Genomic DNA, 15,958 nt, shown 5'->3' on the forward strand with positions numbered 1-15,958 from the left:
CATGCTGTTGCTGGGTTTCAAGGTATATACTACTAATATAGGCTACTATAGTGTCAGAGACAAAAAGGGGTCTTGTACTGTAAGTGGTTTGTTGCGTCCATAATGGCTCAATTATCTCTGGCATTAGGCCTTTGTAACTGGCCTGAGAGCGACTGGGTCCTGCATAATGGGACATTACCTTGAGGTTACTCAAGGATAGACACTCAGAGAGAGAGAGCCGAGAGAGACAGATTTACAGCAAAATTGCTTTGCTGTTAAAGACCTCTGTTCAAGATGGGGGTGGTAAGTGCTTTGGATAAGAGTGTCTGCTATATGAAATAAATGTACATCTAAAAAGTAATTGAGATGATGACCATGTGACCCAGGAAAAACTCTGTCTGAGTCCATGCAACTCGTCATGAACTATTAACCAATTGAAAACACCCAATCTTGGGTGAGTGCTTAAATAAAAAGTAATTGGATCTGGCAAGCAGTAAAGGTACAAGCTGGGATCCTGTGATACAAAGGGAATGTGAGCCCTGGTCAAAAGTAGTGCACTACATAGGGAATAGGGTGCCATTTCAAATGCAAGACCAGTACCAGTACTCCCATGACCTCCCAAACCCACAGAACAGTCGTCTGCAGTCTAAAACAGGGCCTGCCCAAAATGATTTACTGTATATGCACGTAACCATTTGGAGTTTGGGCTGCCAAAAGCAGCACAACATACCTTGAAAAGGGAGCCATTTCAGACACAGCCCCAGTACTGAGACCTACAGATCAGTTGTCTGTTAGCTGTCTAAAAGGAGGGCAGGAGAAGGCTGTAGACAGACTGAGAGGGTGATGATGGATGCAGTGGCAGAAACTTGGCACCGAGGGTGGAGGGAGGCCAGCTCAGAGGGTGCCAGAGAAATGCCAGAGGGCTCCGCTGTGTTGGCATGGCCTGTTATTGGAGCAGTCACAGGCATCAGTGACATGCCAAATGCCACCCTCGCCTGAACAGTGGCTCTAAACAGTAAGTAACCAGTAAAAGAAAAATAATAGCCATCTGCACTAGTGGTATGTGGTTGGATGGTGTCCTAGGTGTGTGTGTTTGGTTTTAGTGTTCTTGTGGGGACCAGAAGTCCTCACAAGGATAGTAAAACAAGGAACATTCGGACAAGTGGGGATATTTCGCCAGGCCCAACAAGGAAAAAGGCTATTTTAGGGGTTAGGTTAGGGTGAGGATTACAATTAGAATTAGGGTTAGGGATTGGGGGTGAGGTTTAGGTTTCGAGGTTAGGGGTAGGTTTAGGAGTAGGGGTTAAGGTTAAGGCTAAGGAAAATAGGATTTTGAATGGGAATAAATGTTTTGGTCCCCATAAGGATAGTGTGTTTGTGTGTGTGTATGTGTGTTTATGTGAGATAAAGGGTGATATTTTGACTCTTCAATTTAGCATATGTTGTAGTCCAAATAGTGTTTAGTTTCAAATACACTGTGTGGCAAAGCTCTAAACCTAAATACAGACTTTCTACCCTCGCATGGATGTCAAGCTGCACAATTAAAAGCTTCTGGAATACATGAAACAACACATTGGGTGAAAAATCTAAATCCTCCCTGTTGGCTTTTCATTCGAATCAGAGGTGGGATTCATCCCAACAACTTTCATTCTCTATTCCCTCCCTTCTAGAATCTAATACGCTATCTAATACGATATGCCATCAATCCACACATCGTTAAAAATTGATCTATTTTACAAGTCGACTTGTTCTCACTACCTTTGATCAGTGGACTTGAAGTGGTAGAAAATATTTTTTTGAATATTATCAACGGGAAAAAATAGTTTCAAAAATATTGTTGAGGTACCATCCTGACATGGGCTCAGCCATTAACCGGTTGATCATCATGTTCAATGGGAGGCATCTAAAAATAATTGCAGGCTGCTTCATGTGATCTAGTGGAGGTTGCCATGACAACCCTGCTTGTTTTCATGTCAAAGGGGCCAGCTGAGACTATGCCAGCTCTGTAGCGGGATGGAGTGAGGCAGGGAGGGATGGAGGGAGCCAGAAAGAGGAGTAAAAACCCAGGGCTGTCAAGTCACTCTCTCCTTTTCCTCTTCCTCTCGCCCAATCTTTCTCTCCATCTTTATTCTCTCCCTCTCCATCTCTCTCTTTCTCTCCATCTTCCTCTTTCTCTCTCTCTCTCTCTTCATCTTTCCCTTCCTCTTTCTCCCTGTCTTTCTCTCCATCTCTCTCTCTCTCACCCTCCAGCTCTCTCTCTCTCCATCACAAAATGTTTCTTAATCTCTTTGCAACCTGGCCTCAGGGAAATTTGTAGGATTTGGTATGTAAATTAGTTCCCTCCATTTAGTATGATATATTACTTGACGTTAGGTTACGTCATGAATTGTAACTTATCATTCGTATTATACATCTTTTTCTGAAACCAGGCTGCTTAGGAGGTACATTTTTGGTTAGCTGAACAAATTACAAAGGTTAGGAGAATTTACTGAAAAGGTTAGGAGAGCTAACAAGAAAGGTTAGGATAATTTACATAGCAGGTTAGGTGAATTAAGTTAAGGAAAAGGGTTAGGGGAAGGTTTAGCTAAAATGTTACAGTTGTCCCCAACGCGACTCCAACACGTAACCTTTGGATTGCTAGACGGTATATGCCCACCCATCCGACCTCCATCATTTTGTTTCTGTCTTAAGTAACCAGACCGTTATTGCATTTGTAACGTAATATATCATACTTGGAGGTGCAAAAATCGAATATAAAAAAGTAAATGTCTGTCCAATGAGTCCAGTCTGCTCTTTGCCCAGTATCTACTGTCACTCCCATCTGTACAGAGAAGAGAGCCTAATACATGGGCATACCACTCCTGGCTCCATGGAAACACAACGTCTTTCAGGGACACACAGTCAGTGGACTTTGACTCATGTTCACTATTTTCTTACTGTGGCCATGTTCAAGGGTACTGATGCTGAGGCTGATTATCCCCCCTCTCCGCTCCCCTCCTCTGCCTATCCACAGACACTAGCAGCCAATCCCAACTAACCCCCCCACACACACACTCCCCCCTCCCTGCTGAGCTAAAAATGGAAACGCTAAAAATAGACGGCAGAGATTTTTCACTTGAGAGAGCAAAAATTACCTGGAGCCAAAATATGTCAGGCGCAGGCCTGTCGATAGGCTATTTATAGTGTTGGAACATGTGTAATCGGTCACAACGTGACAAGTGCAATTACAGAAGGAGACGTTGACATTTGTTCAGCCAATGTTCATATTATTTTTTATAGAGCCTGAGTGAATGGCAATCAAAACACTGCGTTGTGATGTTATTTCAGTAGCGAGTCAACTCCACTCTTTTTGCTTAAATTGCACATGGTTCAGTGCCCTGAGTAGGAACACACACAGGCAAGAATTCGCACGCACGCACACACAAACACACACACACACACCAACTGTCAGTTTATTTTGTCTTTTCATGAGTTTGATTATTTTTTGTTTTCATCTTATATTGTGCCAAATCTATTATGATAGCCAAGACGTAGAAAACACAGCGACTTCTTCCAGGAGATAGCACATCAACCAAAAAATGGCCAATATGAATTTAGTAGTATATTTCTAATTAAGATTTCATTTCAAATCAGCCGTGGCGTTGATTGTAGTGATACACGTTACACGTTTCCTCTTGCATGTGATGCCAGCCTCTGGGGCTCAGTGGGATTGCTAGGAATAGAAATGTTCAGATCAACGATGGACGGATGGGTACACCGTCCATCGTTGGAGCGCTCGGCCAAGCCATAAAAAGTCTTCATTAAGACCCCTCGTCCCCAACAATATTATCTTCCTTGTTAGTACTGATTGACTGATATTGATTGATTTATTTATTACTATTAGTGTATCATGAGAAATATACATAATGGGCCACTGAAAACTACAATGTTATGTTTGTTATTGTTTTGCCAGTAATGTGATGACTCAGCACAGGAGCACTGGCAGCCTAGCCTCATTTGGCCTAATTCTTAAAAGAGATGGATGTTTTTAAAAGCATTTTAAAAGCAAGCGTGCACCAGAAATTACAATAATGTTCAGCGCCACTCTTCGATCTCCCTGAAAACAAAGGCCTTGTGATCAGGATCTGAAATACCGTCTAAAACGGTAACCTAGCTGATTAATGCACAAAGGACAATGCTAAAGCCAGAGAGGTTTGTCTGAAATGGAAATGTGTGCTTACTGAAGGGAGAATAAAGGGGGGGGGGTTCAGTTCTGTCTTTCTGATGTGGCTAGGAAGTGTCTAGGCTAGGGATGCAGTCTGTGTAGGAAAGATGGTGTTCCTTTCCAAAAGGGTGGAGTGTATACTGGTGGTATTATAATCCCCTTGGAATGGTAGTAAGAGCAAGACAGAGAACGACACAGAGCAGAGTGGCTACGGATAGATGTGTGTGTGGGGGGGGGGGGTAAGCTCTGTATTACCTACAGTGCTCTAAGAAATGCATCACACACACCGCCACATCAATTCATTTCCACACTTTGCTTTTTATCAAAACTAACTTGCAAGCCTTTCATCTTGCACATTTTCCATGCCAGCCTATTTTCAAAGAAATAACACAGGAAAAACCAATGTACTCCGTCTGCCTTTTGCATCGTTCTTGAATTGCAGTGGCATTTGCAATGGCATTTAAAAAAGAAAATTAACTTCAATTTTCTCAACAACAGCAAAAATATTTAAATGTATTTGGGTACATATTCCCATTCAAAATCAACTAATATGGCAGCTTAATGACTTTAAATATGTTGTACCATTTTGATACCATTGTGCCACCAGTAGGTGTAGTAACACAGATGATAATCTCTCACGGAAAGACTACGTAAACATGAATGGTACTGTAGGTTTGTCATGATACAACAGGACGTGTGCGATAATGAGCAGTATTAGTTTCCCAGGTGTAAGCATCTTTTACATTTATGAAGGGGAGGGGACATTTGGCCTACCCCTAACTTGCAAAGAGAGAGGGTGGGAGCTCTTCGTTCCAGGTTCCGATCCACGTTTTGTCTTTTCTCTTAACACGTATGGACCCAGAACTTAGTCGAGCATCTGACCAAATACGCAAGACTTTGGTTCTGGGTTAACTGAGATTACACCATTTGACAGTTACACCAATGATACATTTTAGGTCAAATAGGATTTTCTGAAATGGAGGTCACAGATGCTCAAATCTAACCTAATTAACCCTTTAAAAATAATTTACTAAAGTGATATGATTAATAATTTTGCTCACAATGTAATTTCCCTTCATTTAAATTGAGTAAAACCAAGTGACACTTTTGATCAAATTATCAATGGAATCCTCAAATGTATGACAGACTAAAAGGGTGTGATTAGCTAATACTTAATATAGACCCCTCCCCCAATAACAATTTGCCACTAGAGGGAACGCTAAAGATCCTTGTATATCTTTGTAATCGTTGTCATTTTCAAGGCGGTAACACCAATGACATTAAACTTCGGGACACATGATATTTGTAAAAACAAGTTATTTTAATAGGCGTCTTTCTTTTTATTGATGATCTATACAATATATACAAGGAGTTTGTTTACTTTCTATCATAAAAAAAATAATAGATATCTAAATCTCAATAGATCTCAAAATCCCTGAAACACAACTCTACTGGGTCACTACCGGGACAAGCAAATTTGCTTGCTCTAAGTACTTTAAAGATTGCTCTAAGTACTTTAAAGATACAGTCCGCCCCATGGCCGTTGTTATTGTTTTGTTGACGAAGCCGAGGTGGGGAGCGTCACGCATCGATGTAAAAATTGCAGTCCATATTGTGCTGTTCTATCGCTCGTGCAGTGACGTCAGAGGGGAAGAAAACGGTGTTTGTTGTTTGCAGTAACTTCTTTGTTGTTGTATAATATCCCAAACTGACGTGGCCGTTTCACCAATTAAGGATTCTAGCTTTAAACAATGCATAAACAGAAAGTTTTGCTGTATAAATGACTTGCATTACGGTTTATCATTGATAAACAGACCAATGTAAACAAAAACATGTACGATGTGTAACTATTTGGGATAGGGGGCAGTATTTTCACGTCCGGATGAAAAGCGGGCCCAAAGTAAACTGCCTGTCACTCAGGCCCAGAAGCATATAATTGGTAGATTTAGATAGAAAACACTCTAAAGTTTCTAAAACTGTTAAAATTATGTCTGTGAGTATAACAGAACTGATACGACAGGTGAAACCCCGAGGACAAACCATCCCCCCCAAAAAAATGTTCACCTTACCACTGTTTTCAATGGCTAGTACTATAATTATAAGCCCAAGTCCTCCCAGATTGCAGTTCCTAGGGCTTCGACTAGATGTCAACAGTCTTTAGAAAGAGTTTCAGGCTGGGTTTTGGAAAAATGACCCAGAAATTGTAGTTTCTTGTAGGTGGCTCCCATTTTGGCTGTAGTGTTTCCAATCGCGTGGAGGAAAGCGCATTCTTTCTTATTTATCTCCGGTAATGAACATACTATTCTCCGTCTTAAATTTGATCATTTATTTGCATATTAGGATACCTAAGGTTTGATTATAAACGTTGTTTGACTTGTTTGGAAAAGTTTATTAGTAACGTTTGGGATTCATTTTGTATGCATTTTGATGGAGGGAAACTGAGTGGATTATTGACTGAAAAGCGCCAGCTAAACTAAGTTTTTATGGATATAAAGAAGGACATTATCGAACAAAAGGACAATTTGTAATGTAACTGGGACCTTTTGGAGTGCCAACAGAAGAAGATCTTCAAAGATAAGGCATATATTATATCGCTTTTTCTGACTTTCGTGTCGCAACTGGGCGCTGTCCTCAGATAATTGCATGGTTTGCTTTCGCCGTAAAGCCTTTTTGAAATCTGACATGGCGGCTGGATTAAAAACAAGTTAAGCTTTATTTTGATGTATTGCACTTGTGATTTCATGAAAGTTTAATATTTATATTAATTTAATTTGAATTTGGCCACTCTGCCAATTCACCGGATGTTGTCGAGGTGTCCCGCTAGCGGCACGCCTTTCCCAAACAGGTTTTAAAGTGTTTTTCATGGTTGCAAATGCGAGGGATGCAAATACTACCGCAATTCAAGAATGACCCTTTTAGCTCCTTAGATGTACTGCCACACTCTCCTGGGCCCGTATTCATTAAGCGTCTCAAACAGGAGTTCTGATTTATGATCAGTTTCGTCTTATAGATCACAATGAATTACAAGGATCGGGGGCACCTGATCCAAGATCAGTACTCCTACTGTAGAGACGCTTTATGAATACAGGCCCTGGACTTGTTGGCTGATAGTCTTCAATTAGTGTGCAAACCAAATTGGTCACTTACACAAGACAATGCATATTCAGTTTGCAGCTGTTGGCTGAAATTCTCCTGACTGCCCACAAACAAAATCTTAGCCCATTGGAAATTCACGAATTGCATTTCAATTTACTTCCTGAACAGACTGAATTCCAAACGGAATTGACTCCAACCCTGCTGTTTGGTGTCTACCATAGAAATATAATTCCTAGAACATAATTCTATATCTATGGTAGGCACCAAGCAATGGGGTTGGAGTCAATTCACTTTTCTAAGAATTATATGTATATGGTACCTTCAAAGGGGGGATGGGTAGAGGCTTGCCCTGCATGTCCAGGGAGATGTAGGTGAAGAAGGCTGTGACGGCCCGGTACTTCCCCTTCTCAGCCTCTATCAGAGGATCGGCGTCCACAAACACCTCGATCTCCATAGACTTGTTACTGGCGAATGTCGCCCTCCCCGAGACAGTTACCACACAGCCTGGAGACGAAGAAGGAACATTTAAGGAGGAACATGTACCCTTTAACATAACAGCAATACTGCAGCATGCAATTACCACACATAGCAAATTTGACGTGATATCTACATAAATAATCGCTACCTTCTTGTGGACATTGTACAAAGGGAAGTTGAGACATCCCGCGGCTAGAGGATTTGTCAGTATTACAGCGATTTAGCCCATGCTGTGCATTACTACAAGTAAAATGTTACCAATGGTATGACAATAATAGTCAGAGGAGTTGGCTAAAGTACAGGGTTCTGGAAGTGAATTAGACCTCTGAACCTGTGTTCCGGTTCAGATTTGCGAGAGATTAAAGTCAAACTATGAATAGGCACAGGAATTACAAGTTGAAGGTTCCAAGATGCCAGGCACCAGTTTAGAATGTGGCTTTGCAAGACCGAAAAACAACAACACTGGCTTCGTTACATGTTCATTACAAAGTCATTCAATGACTTGTACAACACAATATCTGGTGCCTGTGCCTCTGAGTGAAAGATATCATGAAAAGCAAGAGCACATCTTTATTTCTAAGCACTGAACAACTCAACTTTTTTAATGTTCCATCCACCCAGGGAATAATTAAGACTTATTTGTTTTTCATCCTTGTTCACTTTTATCTCAGCCAACAATGTTTAACAACTACAAAGTGCTCACAGCAGCATATCCTCCGGCACAAGATGACAACTAAGTAGGAATTTACATCTGGTTGGTTTTGCTAATGGTCTTTGTTGAGAACATAGACACTGAATATAATCGGTGCTGTAAAAAAAATAAAAAATATTGGTTGACCACTTTATGGTGTATTAAGAAGAAAAATGTCGTTTTTATTGTTCAAAGTTTATAAAGTAATTATTTTTTAATCAACATTTCAATGCATCCACAACATTCACAATAAAACTGAACGGAAAACATACAAAAAATGTGGACGTGAACCTGAAAGGCCAAACAGGCAGTATATCTAGAAAGTACATCTGCCGCTGGCACTGAGACCAGAGACTTTGCACAGACGTGCGTCAACCATGCCAGGAACCACACTCGTCATCCAAAGTTTCCCTCTCACGTCTGCTCGCTTTGATCTTATCAACTCTGGATCTCATCACAATTTCACCTCTTTTATTTTTCCATTACACTCGGCCAGATGAGAGAGACAGCCTTACGAGACATGCCTCTCCTGTAATGCCTGAACTACTGAAAATACAGTCTATACAGTCAGGGGACCTCAACTCGGCACCACGAGTTCTGATGGTTTTTGCTTTGGGTCTAGTACTGGTCTCAAGTGGTAAACACACTCACCCTAGATCTTTCAAATGGTCCTGATTCTAGTCAGTACAGAAACAGGGACACAAACACAAAAGTAGTCCAGTAATAGCCCAATGAAACCCTTCAACCGCCTAAGATCAATGTCCGCGCCCCTGCAGAAATCCAAATAGCATCATAAAAACATCCCCGTCAAAATCTCTCTGTTTAAGTTAGCGATATCTGCGTCTCAATCCACCGCATCCGCCGATGTAACAGTTCCGCATGTGCGGTGAAAGGTCACAGAGTTAGAGCGGTGTTTGTCAGACCATGACACAACAGCGAAAATCGGCCTCCTCACAAAATTGTATGTAGTGTCCGAACAGTTTAGGCTAAACACTAATATGACCCTTATGTGTAAAGGTGAGACTCTCATGAACACGTACATGTCGGTTGTAGGCCTCACAAGACTCGTCTCAAGGTCCCCCGGTACCAGGGAGATTATCAGATTATCTAAAAAATGAATGGCAGTATATATGGAGACTGTTTAGTGACAAAAATAAGAGGTTAAATACATGTAAAAAAAATAATAATAATCATGTTTCCTGGTCTTTCTTATATCTCTCAGATATAGGATAGACACTTCAGAACAAACTTCCTTTAGATTTTTTGGGAGGGACTATCTGTTGTTCCATGTAGTGAATTTGTTATTCAATGAGCTTGTATAACATCAAATACTTTTTAATATATTTTTTTATAACTCAAGGGGTGTTAAAATTCTAAATCAAATAGCAAAATAATCCTTGGTACGACCTTCTTAAAACAATTCCATTAAACTCATCAAAAAAAGAAACGTCCTCTCACTGTCAACTGCGTTTATTTTCAGCAAATTTAACATGAGTAAATATTTGTATGAACATAACAAGATTCAACAACTGAGACCTAAACTGAACAAGTTCCACAGACGTGACTAACAGAAATGTAATAATGTGTCCCTGAACAAAGGGAGGGTCAAAATCAAAAGTAACAGTTAGTATCTGGTGTGGCCACCAGCTGCATTTAGTACGGCAGTGCATCTCCTCCTCATGGACTGCACCAGATTTGCTAGTTCTTGCTGGGAGATGTTATCCCACTCTTCCACCAAGGCATCTGCAAGTTCCCGGACATTTCTGGAGGGAATGGCCCTAGCCCTCACCCTCCGATCCAACAGGTCCCAAACATGCTTAATGGGATTGAGATCCGGGCTCTTCACTGGCCATGGCAAAACACTAACATTCCTGTCTTGCAGGAAATCATGCACAGAACGAGCAGTATGGCTGGTGGCATTGTCATGCTGGACGGTCATGTCAGGATGAGCCTGCAGGAAGGGTACCACATGGGGGAGGAGGATGTCTTCCCTGTAACGCACAGCGTTGAGATTGCCTGCAATGACAACAAGCTCAGTCCGATGATGCTGTGACACACCGCCCCAGACAATGACGGACCCTCCATGTCACGAATATCACCGAAGGTGGCTCCCCTTCCCGTTCGGGCGGCGCTCGGCGCTCGTCGTCGCCGGTCTACTAGCTGCCACCGATCCCTCTTTTCCCTTTTCGTTTGGTTTTGTCTATTTCTTTTCACCTGTTCCTTTTTGGGGTTTTTGGGTTGGGGTTATTTAAGTTCGGTTAGCCCGCTTGTGTTTGTGCGGGCTTGTTACTGTTTATGTTAGAGGTGTACTCTGTTTATTGTTGGGTTTTCGCTGTCCGGATTTGCCAGTTGCACTTGGGTTTGGTATGTTACGCCTGTGTTCGGCGTCACCCATTGTACGTGTTCCTGTTTTGGACATTAAAGCGTTTTTCCCCCAGATACTTCTGCTCTCTGCACCTGACTCCACACCCATCCTCTTCGAGCGTTACACTCCACCTCCAAATCGGTACAGGCCTAGGTGTAACGCTCATTCCTTCAACGATAAACGCGAATCCAACCATCACCCCTGGTGAGACAAAACAAGGGTGCGTTCTCAGTCCTCTCCTGTACTCCCTTGTTCACCCACGACTGCGTAGCCATGCACGCCTCCAACTCAATCATCAAGTTTGCAGACGACACTACAGTGGTAGGCTTGATTACCAACAACGACGAAACGGCCTACAGGGAGGAGGTGAGGGCCCTCGGAGTGTGCTGTCAGGAAAATAACCTCACACTCAACAAAACAAAGGAGATGACCGTGGACGTCAGGAAACAGCAGAGGGAGCACCCCCCTATCCACATCGACGGGACAGTAGTGGAGAGGGTAGAAAGTTAAGTTCCTCGGCGTACACATCACGGACAACCTGAAATGGTCCAACCACACAGACAGCGTGGTGAAGAAGGCGCAGCTGCGCCTCTTCAACCTCAGGAGGCTGAAGAAATTCGGTTTGTCACCAAAAACACTCACAAACTTTTACAGATACACAATCGAGAGCATCCTGTCGGGTTGTATCATCACCTGGTATGGCAACTGCTCCACCCATAACCGTAAGGCTCTCCAGAGGGTAGTGAGGTCTGCACAACGCATCACCGGGGGCAAACTACCTGCCCTCCAGGACACCTACACCACCCGATGTCACAGGAAGGTCATAAAGATCATCAAGGAAAACAACCACCCGAGCCACTGCCTGTTCACCCCGCTATCATCCAGAAGGCGAGGTCAGTACAGGAGCATCAAAGCAGGGGCCGAGAGACTGAAAAACAGCTTCTATATCAAGGCCATCAGACTGTTAAACAACAATCACTAACATTGAGTGGTTGCTGCCAACATACCTACTCAACTCCAGCCACTTTAATAATGGAAAAATTGATGTAATAAATGTATCAGTAGCCACTTTAAACAATGCCACTTCATATAATGAGTAATGTAGGGTATGTAAACATCTCATATGTATATGCTGTACTCTATACCATCTACTGCATCTTGCTATCTTGATGTAATTATCACTAGCCACTTTAAACAATCCCACTTTTATATGTTTACATACCCTACATTACTCATCTCATATGTATATACTGTACTCTATACCATCCACTGCATCTTGCCTAAGCCGTTCTATACCATCACTCATTCCTATATTTTTTTATGTACATATTCTTATTAATTCCTTTACACTTGTGTGTATAAGGTAATTGTTGTGAAATTTTTAGGTTAGATTACTCGTTGGATATTACTGCATTGTCGGAACTAGAAGCACAAGCATTTCCCTACACTCGCATCAACATCTGCTAACCATGTGTATGTGACAAATTGGATTTGATTTGATTTCAGGGAGTTGGTCTGATGGGAATCCCTGATGCTTGAGGAACAATAGAGGAGCAATAGAGAACAAAAAAGAAAAAGGCCCCTCCCCCCACTTGTGATGTCATGATTTACCTGGACTAGCTATTGAGATTAGCCTTTTGTTACATATACAGTGGGGCAAAAAAGTATTTAGTCAGCCACCAATTGTGCAAGTTCTCCCACTTAAAAAGATGAGAGAGGCCTGTAATTTTCATCATAGGTACACTTCAACTATGACAGACAAAATGAGAAAAAAAAATCCAGAAAATCACATTGTAGTATTTTTTATGAAATTATTTGCAAATTATGGTGGAAAATAAGTATTTGGTCACCTACAAACAAGCAACATTTCTGGCTCTCACAGACCTGTAACTTCTTCTTTAAGAGGCTCCTCTGTCCTCCACTCGTTACCTGTATTAATGGCACCTGTTTAAACTTGTTATCAGTATAAAAGACACCTGTCCACAACCTCAAACAGTCACACTCCAAACTCCACTATGGCCAAGACCAAAGAGCTGTCAAAGGACACCAGAAACAAAATTGTAGACCTGCACCAGGCTGGGAAGACTGAATCTGCAATAGGTAAGCAGCTTGGTTTGAAGAAATCAACTGTGGGAGCAATTATTAGTAAATGGAAGACATACAAGACCACTGATAATCTCCCTCGATGTGGGGCTCCACGCAAGATCTCACCCTGTGGGGTCAAAATGATCACAAGAACGGTGAGCAAAAATCCCAGAACCACACGGGGGGACCTAGTGAATGACCTGCAGAGAGCTGGGACCAAAGTAACAAAGCCTACCATCAGTAACACACTACGCCGCCAGGGACTCAAATCCTGCAGTGCCAGACGTGTCCGCCTGCTTAAGCCAGTACATGTCCAGGCCCGTCTGAAGTTTGCTAGAGAGCATTTGGATGATCCAGAAGAAGATTGGGAGAATGTCATATGGTCAGATGAAACCAAAATATAACTTTTTGGTAAAAACTCAACTCGTCGTGTTTGGAGGACAAAGAATGCTGAGTTGCATCCAAAGAACACCATACCTACTGTGAAGCATGGGGGTGGAAACATCATGCTTTGGGGCTGTTTTTCTGCAAAGGGACCAGGACGACTGATCCGTGTAAAGGAAAGAATGAATGGGGCCATGTATCGTGAGATTTTGAGTGAAAACCTCCTTCCATCAGCAAGGGCATTGAAGATGAAACGTGGCTGGGTCTTTCAGCATGACAATGATCCCAAACACACCGCCCGGGCAACGAAGGAGTGGCTTCGTAAGAAGCATTTCAAGGTCCTGGAGTGGCCTAGCCAGTCTCCAGATCTCAACCCCATAGAAAATATTTGGAGGGAGTTGAAAGTCCGTGTTGCCCAGCAACAGCCCCAAAACATCACTGCTCTAGAGGAGATCTGCATGGAGGAATGGGCCAAAATACCAGCAACAGTGTGTGAAAACCTTGTGAAGACTTACAGAAAATGTTTGACCTCTGTCATTGCAAACAAAGGGTATATAACAAAGTATTGAGAAACTTTTGTTATTGACCAAATACTTATTTTCCACAATAATTTGCAAATAAATAAATGAAAAATCCTGCAATGTGATTTTCTGGATTTTTTTTTCTCATTTTGTCTGTCATAGTTGAAGTGTACCTATGATGAAAATTACAGGCCTCTCTCATCTTTTTAAGTGGGAGAACTTGCACAATTGGTGGCTGACTAAATACTTTTTTGCCCCACTGTATCAGGTGTTAAATGAGGTGAAAAGGCAACTGGGGGGTCAAATTAAGGGCTCAGTCAATCCATGTAGTGAGAGGGATCTTTAAATCCACCTCCCTGTCTCTCTCTCTCTCTCTTTCTCTCTCTCTCTCTCTCCCCGACACATTCAGGGTGATGGATGAGGTGCAGAGAAACAAATTGAACCGCTGCCTCAAACTCCTCTACAGCCGCAAAACGGACTGCCAGATGGGATACATCAGACCAGGAAACTGACTACGTAGAGAACAAGTCACTTACTCTCACCCATCTCCCATCTCCTGCTAGGAAGGTAAGCCTGCACGCCCCAATGTGTCAAGGGAATATTCACCTAAAATCTTCAGGTATCATATGACCTATATACTGTACATTGCAATTCAAAACGACCAGGTAACGCATACATCGCAAGTAACACATATATATTCACAGCCTTGACACTGACATAGTAAAAAATACAAGATAATTCCTGCTACAAACATTTGAGTATTATGGTGTTTTTGCAACCGAGTTCAGTGCTGTTTTGCGGACCAAAAACAATGTACATCATAAGTCAAAGTCCTGTATAAACACATCATTAATTGTGTGGGTGCAGAGAGTAGGCCAAGGGAACATGTGTTAGACATTGGTGGGACCACCCACAACTCATAGACCAATCAGCTGAAAGCTGCCGCGTTCAAAGCATGCCGGTTTATACAGTCTTTTTCTGATAAGCGGAAACACCCCCCTACCTTGTGTGGGTTGACAGGTTGAAGAGATGACCAGCATTCTGTGCTGAACCACGACATATTCCCGATGCGCTAGCATCCTGCTTGACTCTCCCGTATTGTAAATGTTCTCTAAAAAGACAACCGGTTGCATCCTGTGCGTGTATTCACCGGTGCGTGTATTCAACAGTGATCACACGGTCCGAACACATTGGTTTACGCGGGATGCTGCAAAGGCAGCTGAGTCAGTGACAGTATTGATTGCGTTTTTGTCTAAGAGAGGTCTAAGTGAGTCTCTTGATGGATGAGATGCAGAGAGGCACCATTTCGACTACACTCTCTTAATGCTAACAGACCACATACCTCTATGGCGGTCTCCAACTGATCCCTACATCGTGGGATGGGAACACCGTGCTTGATGACAACCATAACACTGGCATTGCTAGAATAAATACAGCACTGTGTATCTGGATCATGTCATAACACAACAACTTGCTCATTGCTCAGCCTCTAACGGCTACGGTTTTCCAAATCATAGCAAGAAATTCAAACAATTGCTTAGCTTCTAAGGGCTAGTACTTACCACATAACCAACTGTGAGCTCCTTCCATCCATGAAATCTTTATTTATTTTACTAGGCAAGTCAGTTAAGAACAAATTCTTATTTACAATGACAGCCAACCAGGGAACAGTGGGTGAACTTCCTTGTTCAGGGGTAGAATGACAGATTTTTACCTTGTCAGCTCGGGGATTCGATCCAGCAACCTTGCGGTTACCCAACGCTCTAACCACTAGGCTACCTGCCGCTCCTCATCAAATGCACCGAATCAAGTAACATGGATTCCATGAGATACATGATGAAGAAACTTTTTTTGAGAACAAAACCCATCTCTAAAAGCATGAGCCTGTACAACTAAACAACCAAATAAACCCTGGAATGATAACACTGACAAGGGTTTTATAGGTTTCAAGTTAAACACTGTCTATAAAAGATTCACAAATTGTAAAAGCTCTGTCAAGTTCACATCACACAGATAGACTAAGGCAGGTCTGGAGTTTCAGATGGGTAATTGCTGTTGAGCCAAAACTGTGACATGGCATATGGGTCAACAGTGTCACAGATTGGCAGTTTCTCACTCAAATTATGCAGATAGAATATCAATTTTTCAGAAATGAA

At 42.2% G+C, this 15,958-nt stretch overlaps 1 protein-coding gene across 3 annotated transcripts in view; it reads right to left on the minus strand.

Moving 5' to 3' along the window:
• acot7 (acyl-CoA thioesterase 7) overlaps nt 1-15,958 on the minus strand; it is a 68,868-nt gene that overhangs the window by 12,344 nt on the left and 40,566 nt on the right. For all 3 annotated transcript variants that reach the window (XM_055892647.1, XM_055892646.1, XM_055892648.1), the window contains exon 9: nt 7,599-7,783. In XM_055892647.1, the coding sequence (XP_055748622.1) occupies nt 7,599-7,783 (185 nt within the window). The remainder of the gene's footprint in view (nt 1-7,598; nt 7,784-15,958) is intronic.

Source organism: Salvelinus fontinalis, chromosome 31 (genome assembly GCF_029448725.1).
Source record: "Salvelinus fontinalis isolate EN_2023a chromosome 31, ASM2944872v1, whole genome shotgun sequence".
Lineage (NCBI taxonomy): Eukaryota > Metazoa > Chordata > Actinopteri > Salmoniformes > Salmonidae > Salvelinus > Salvelinus fontinalis.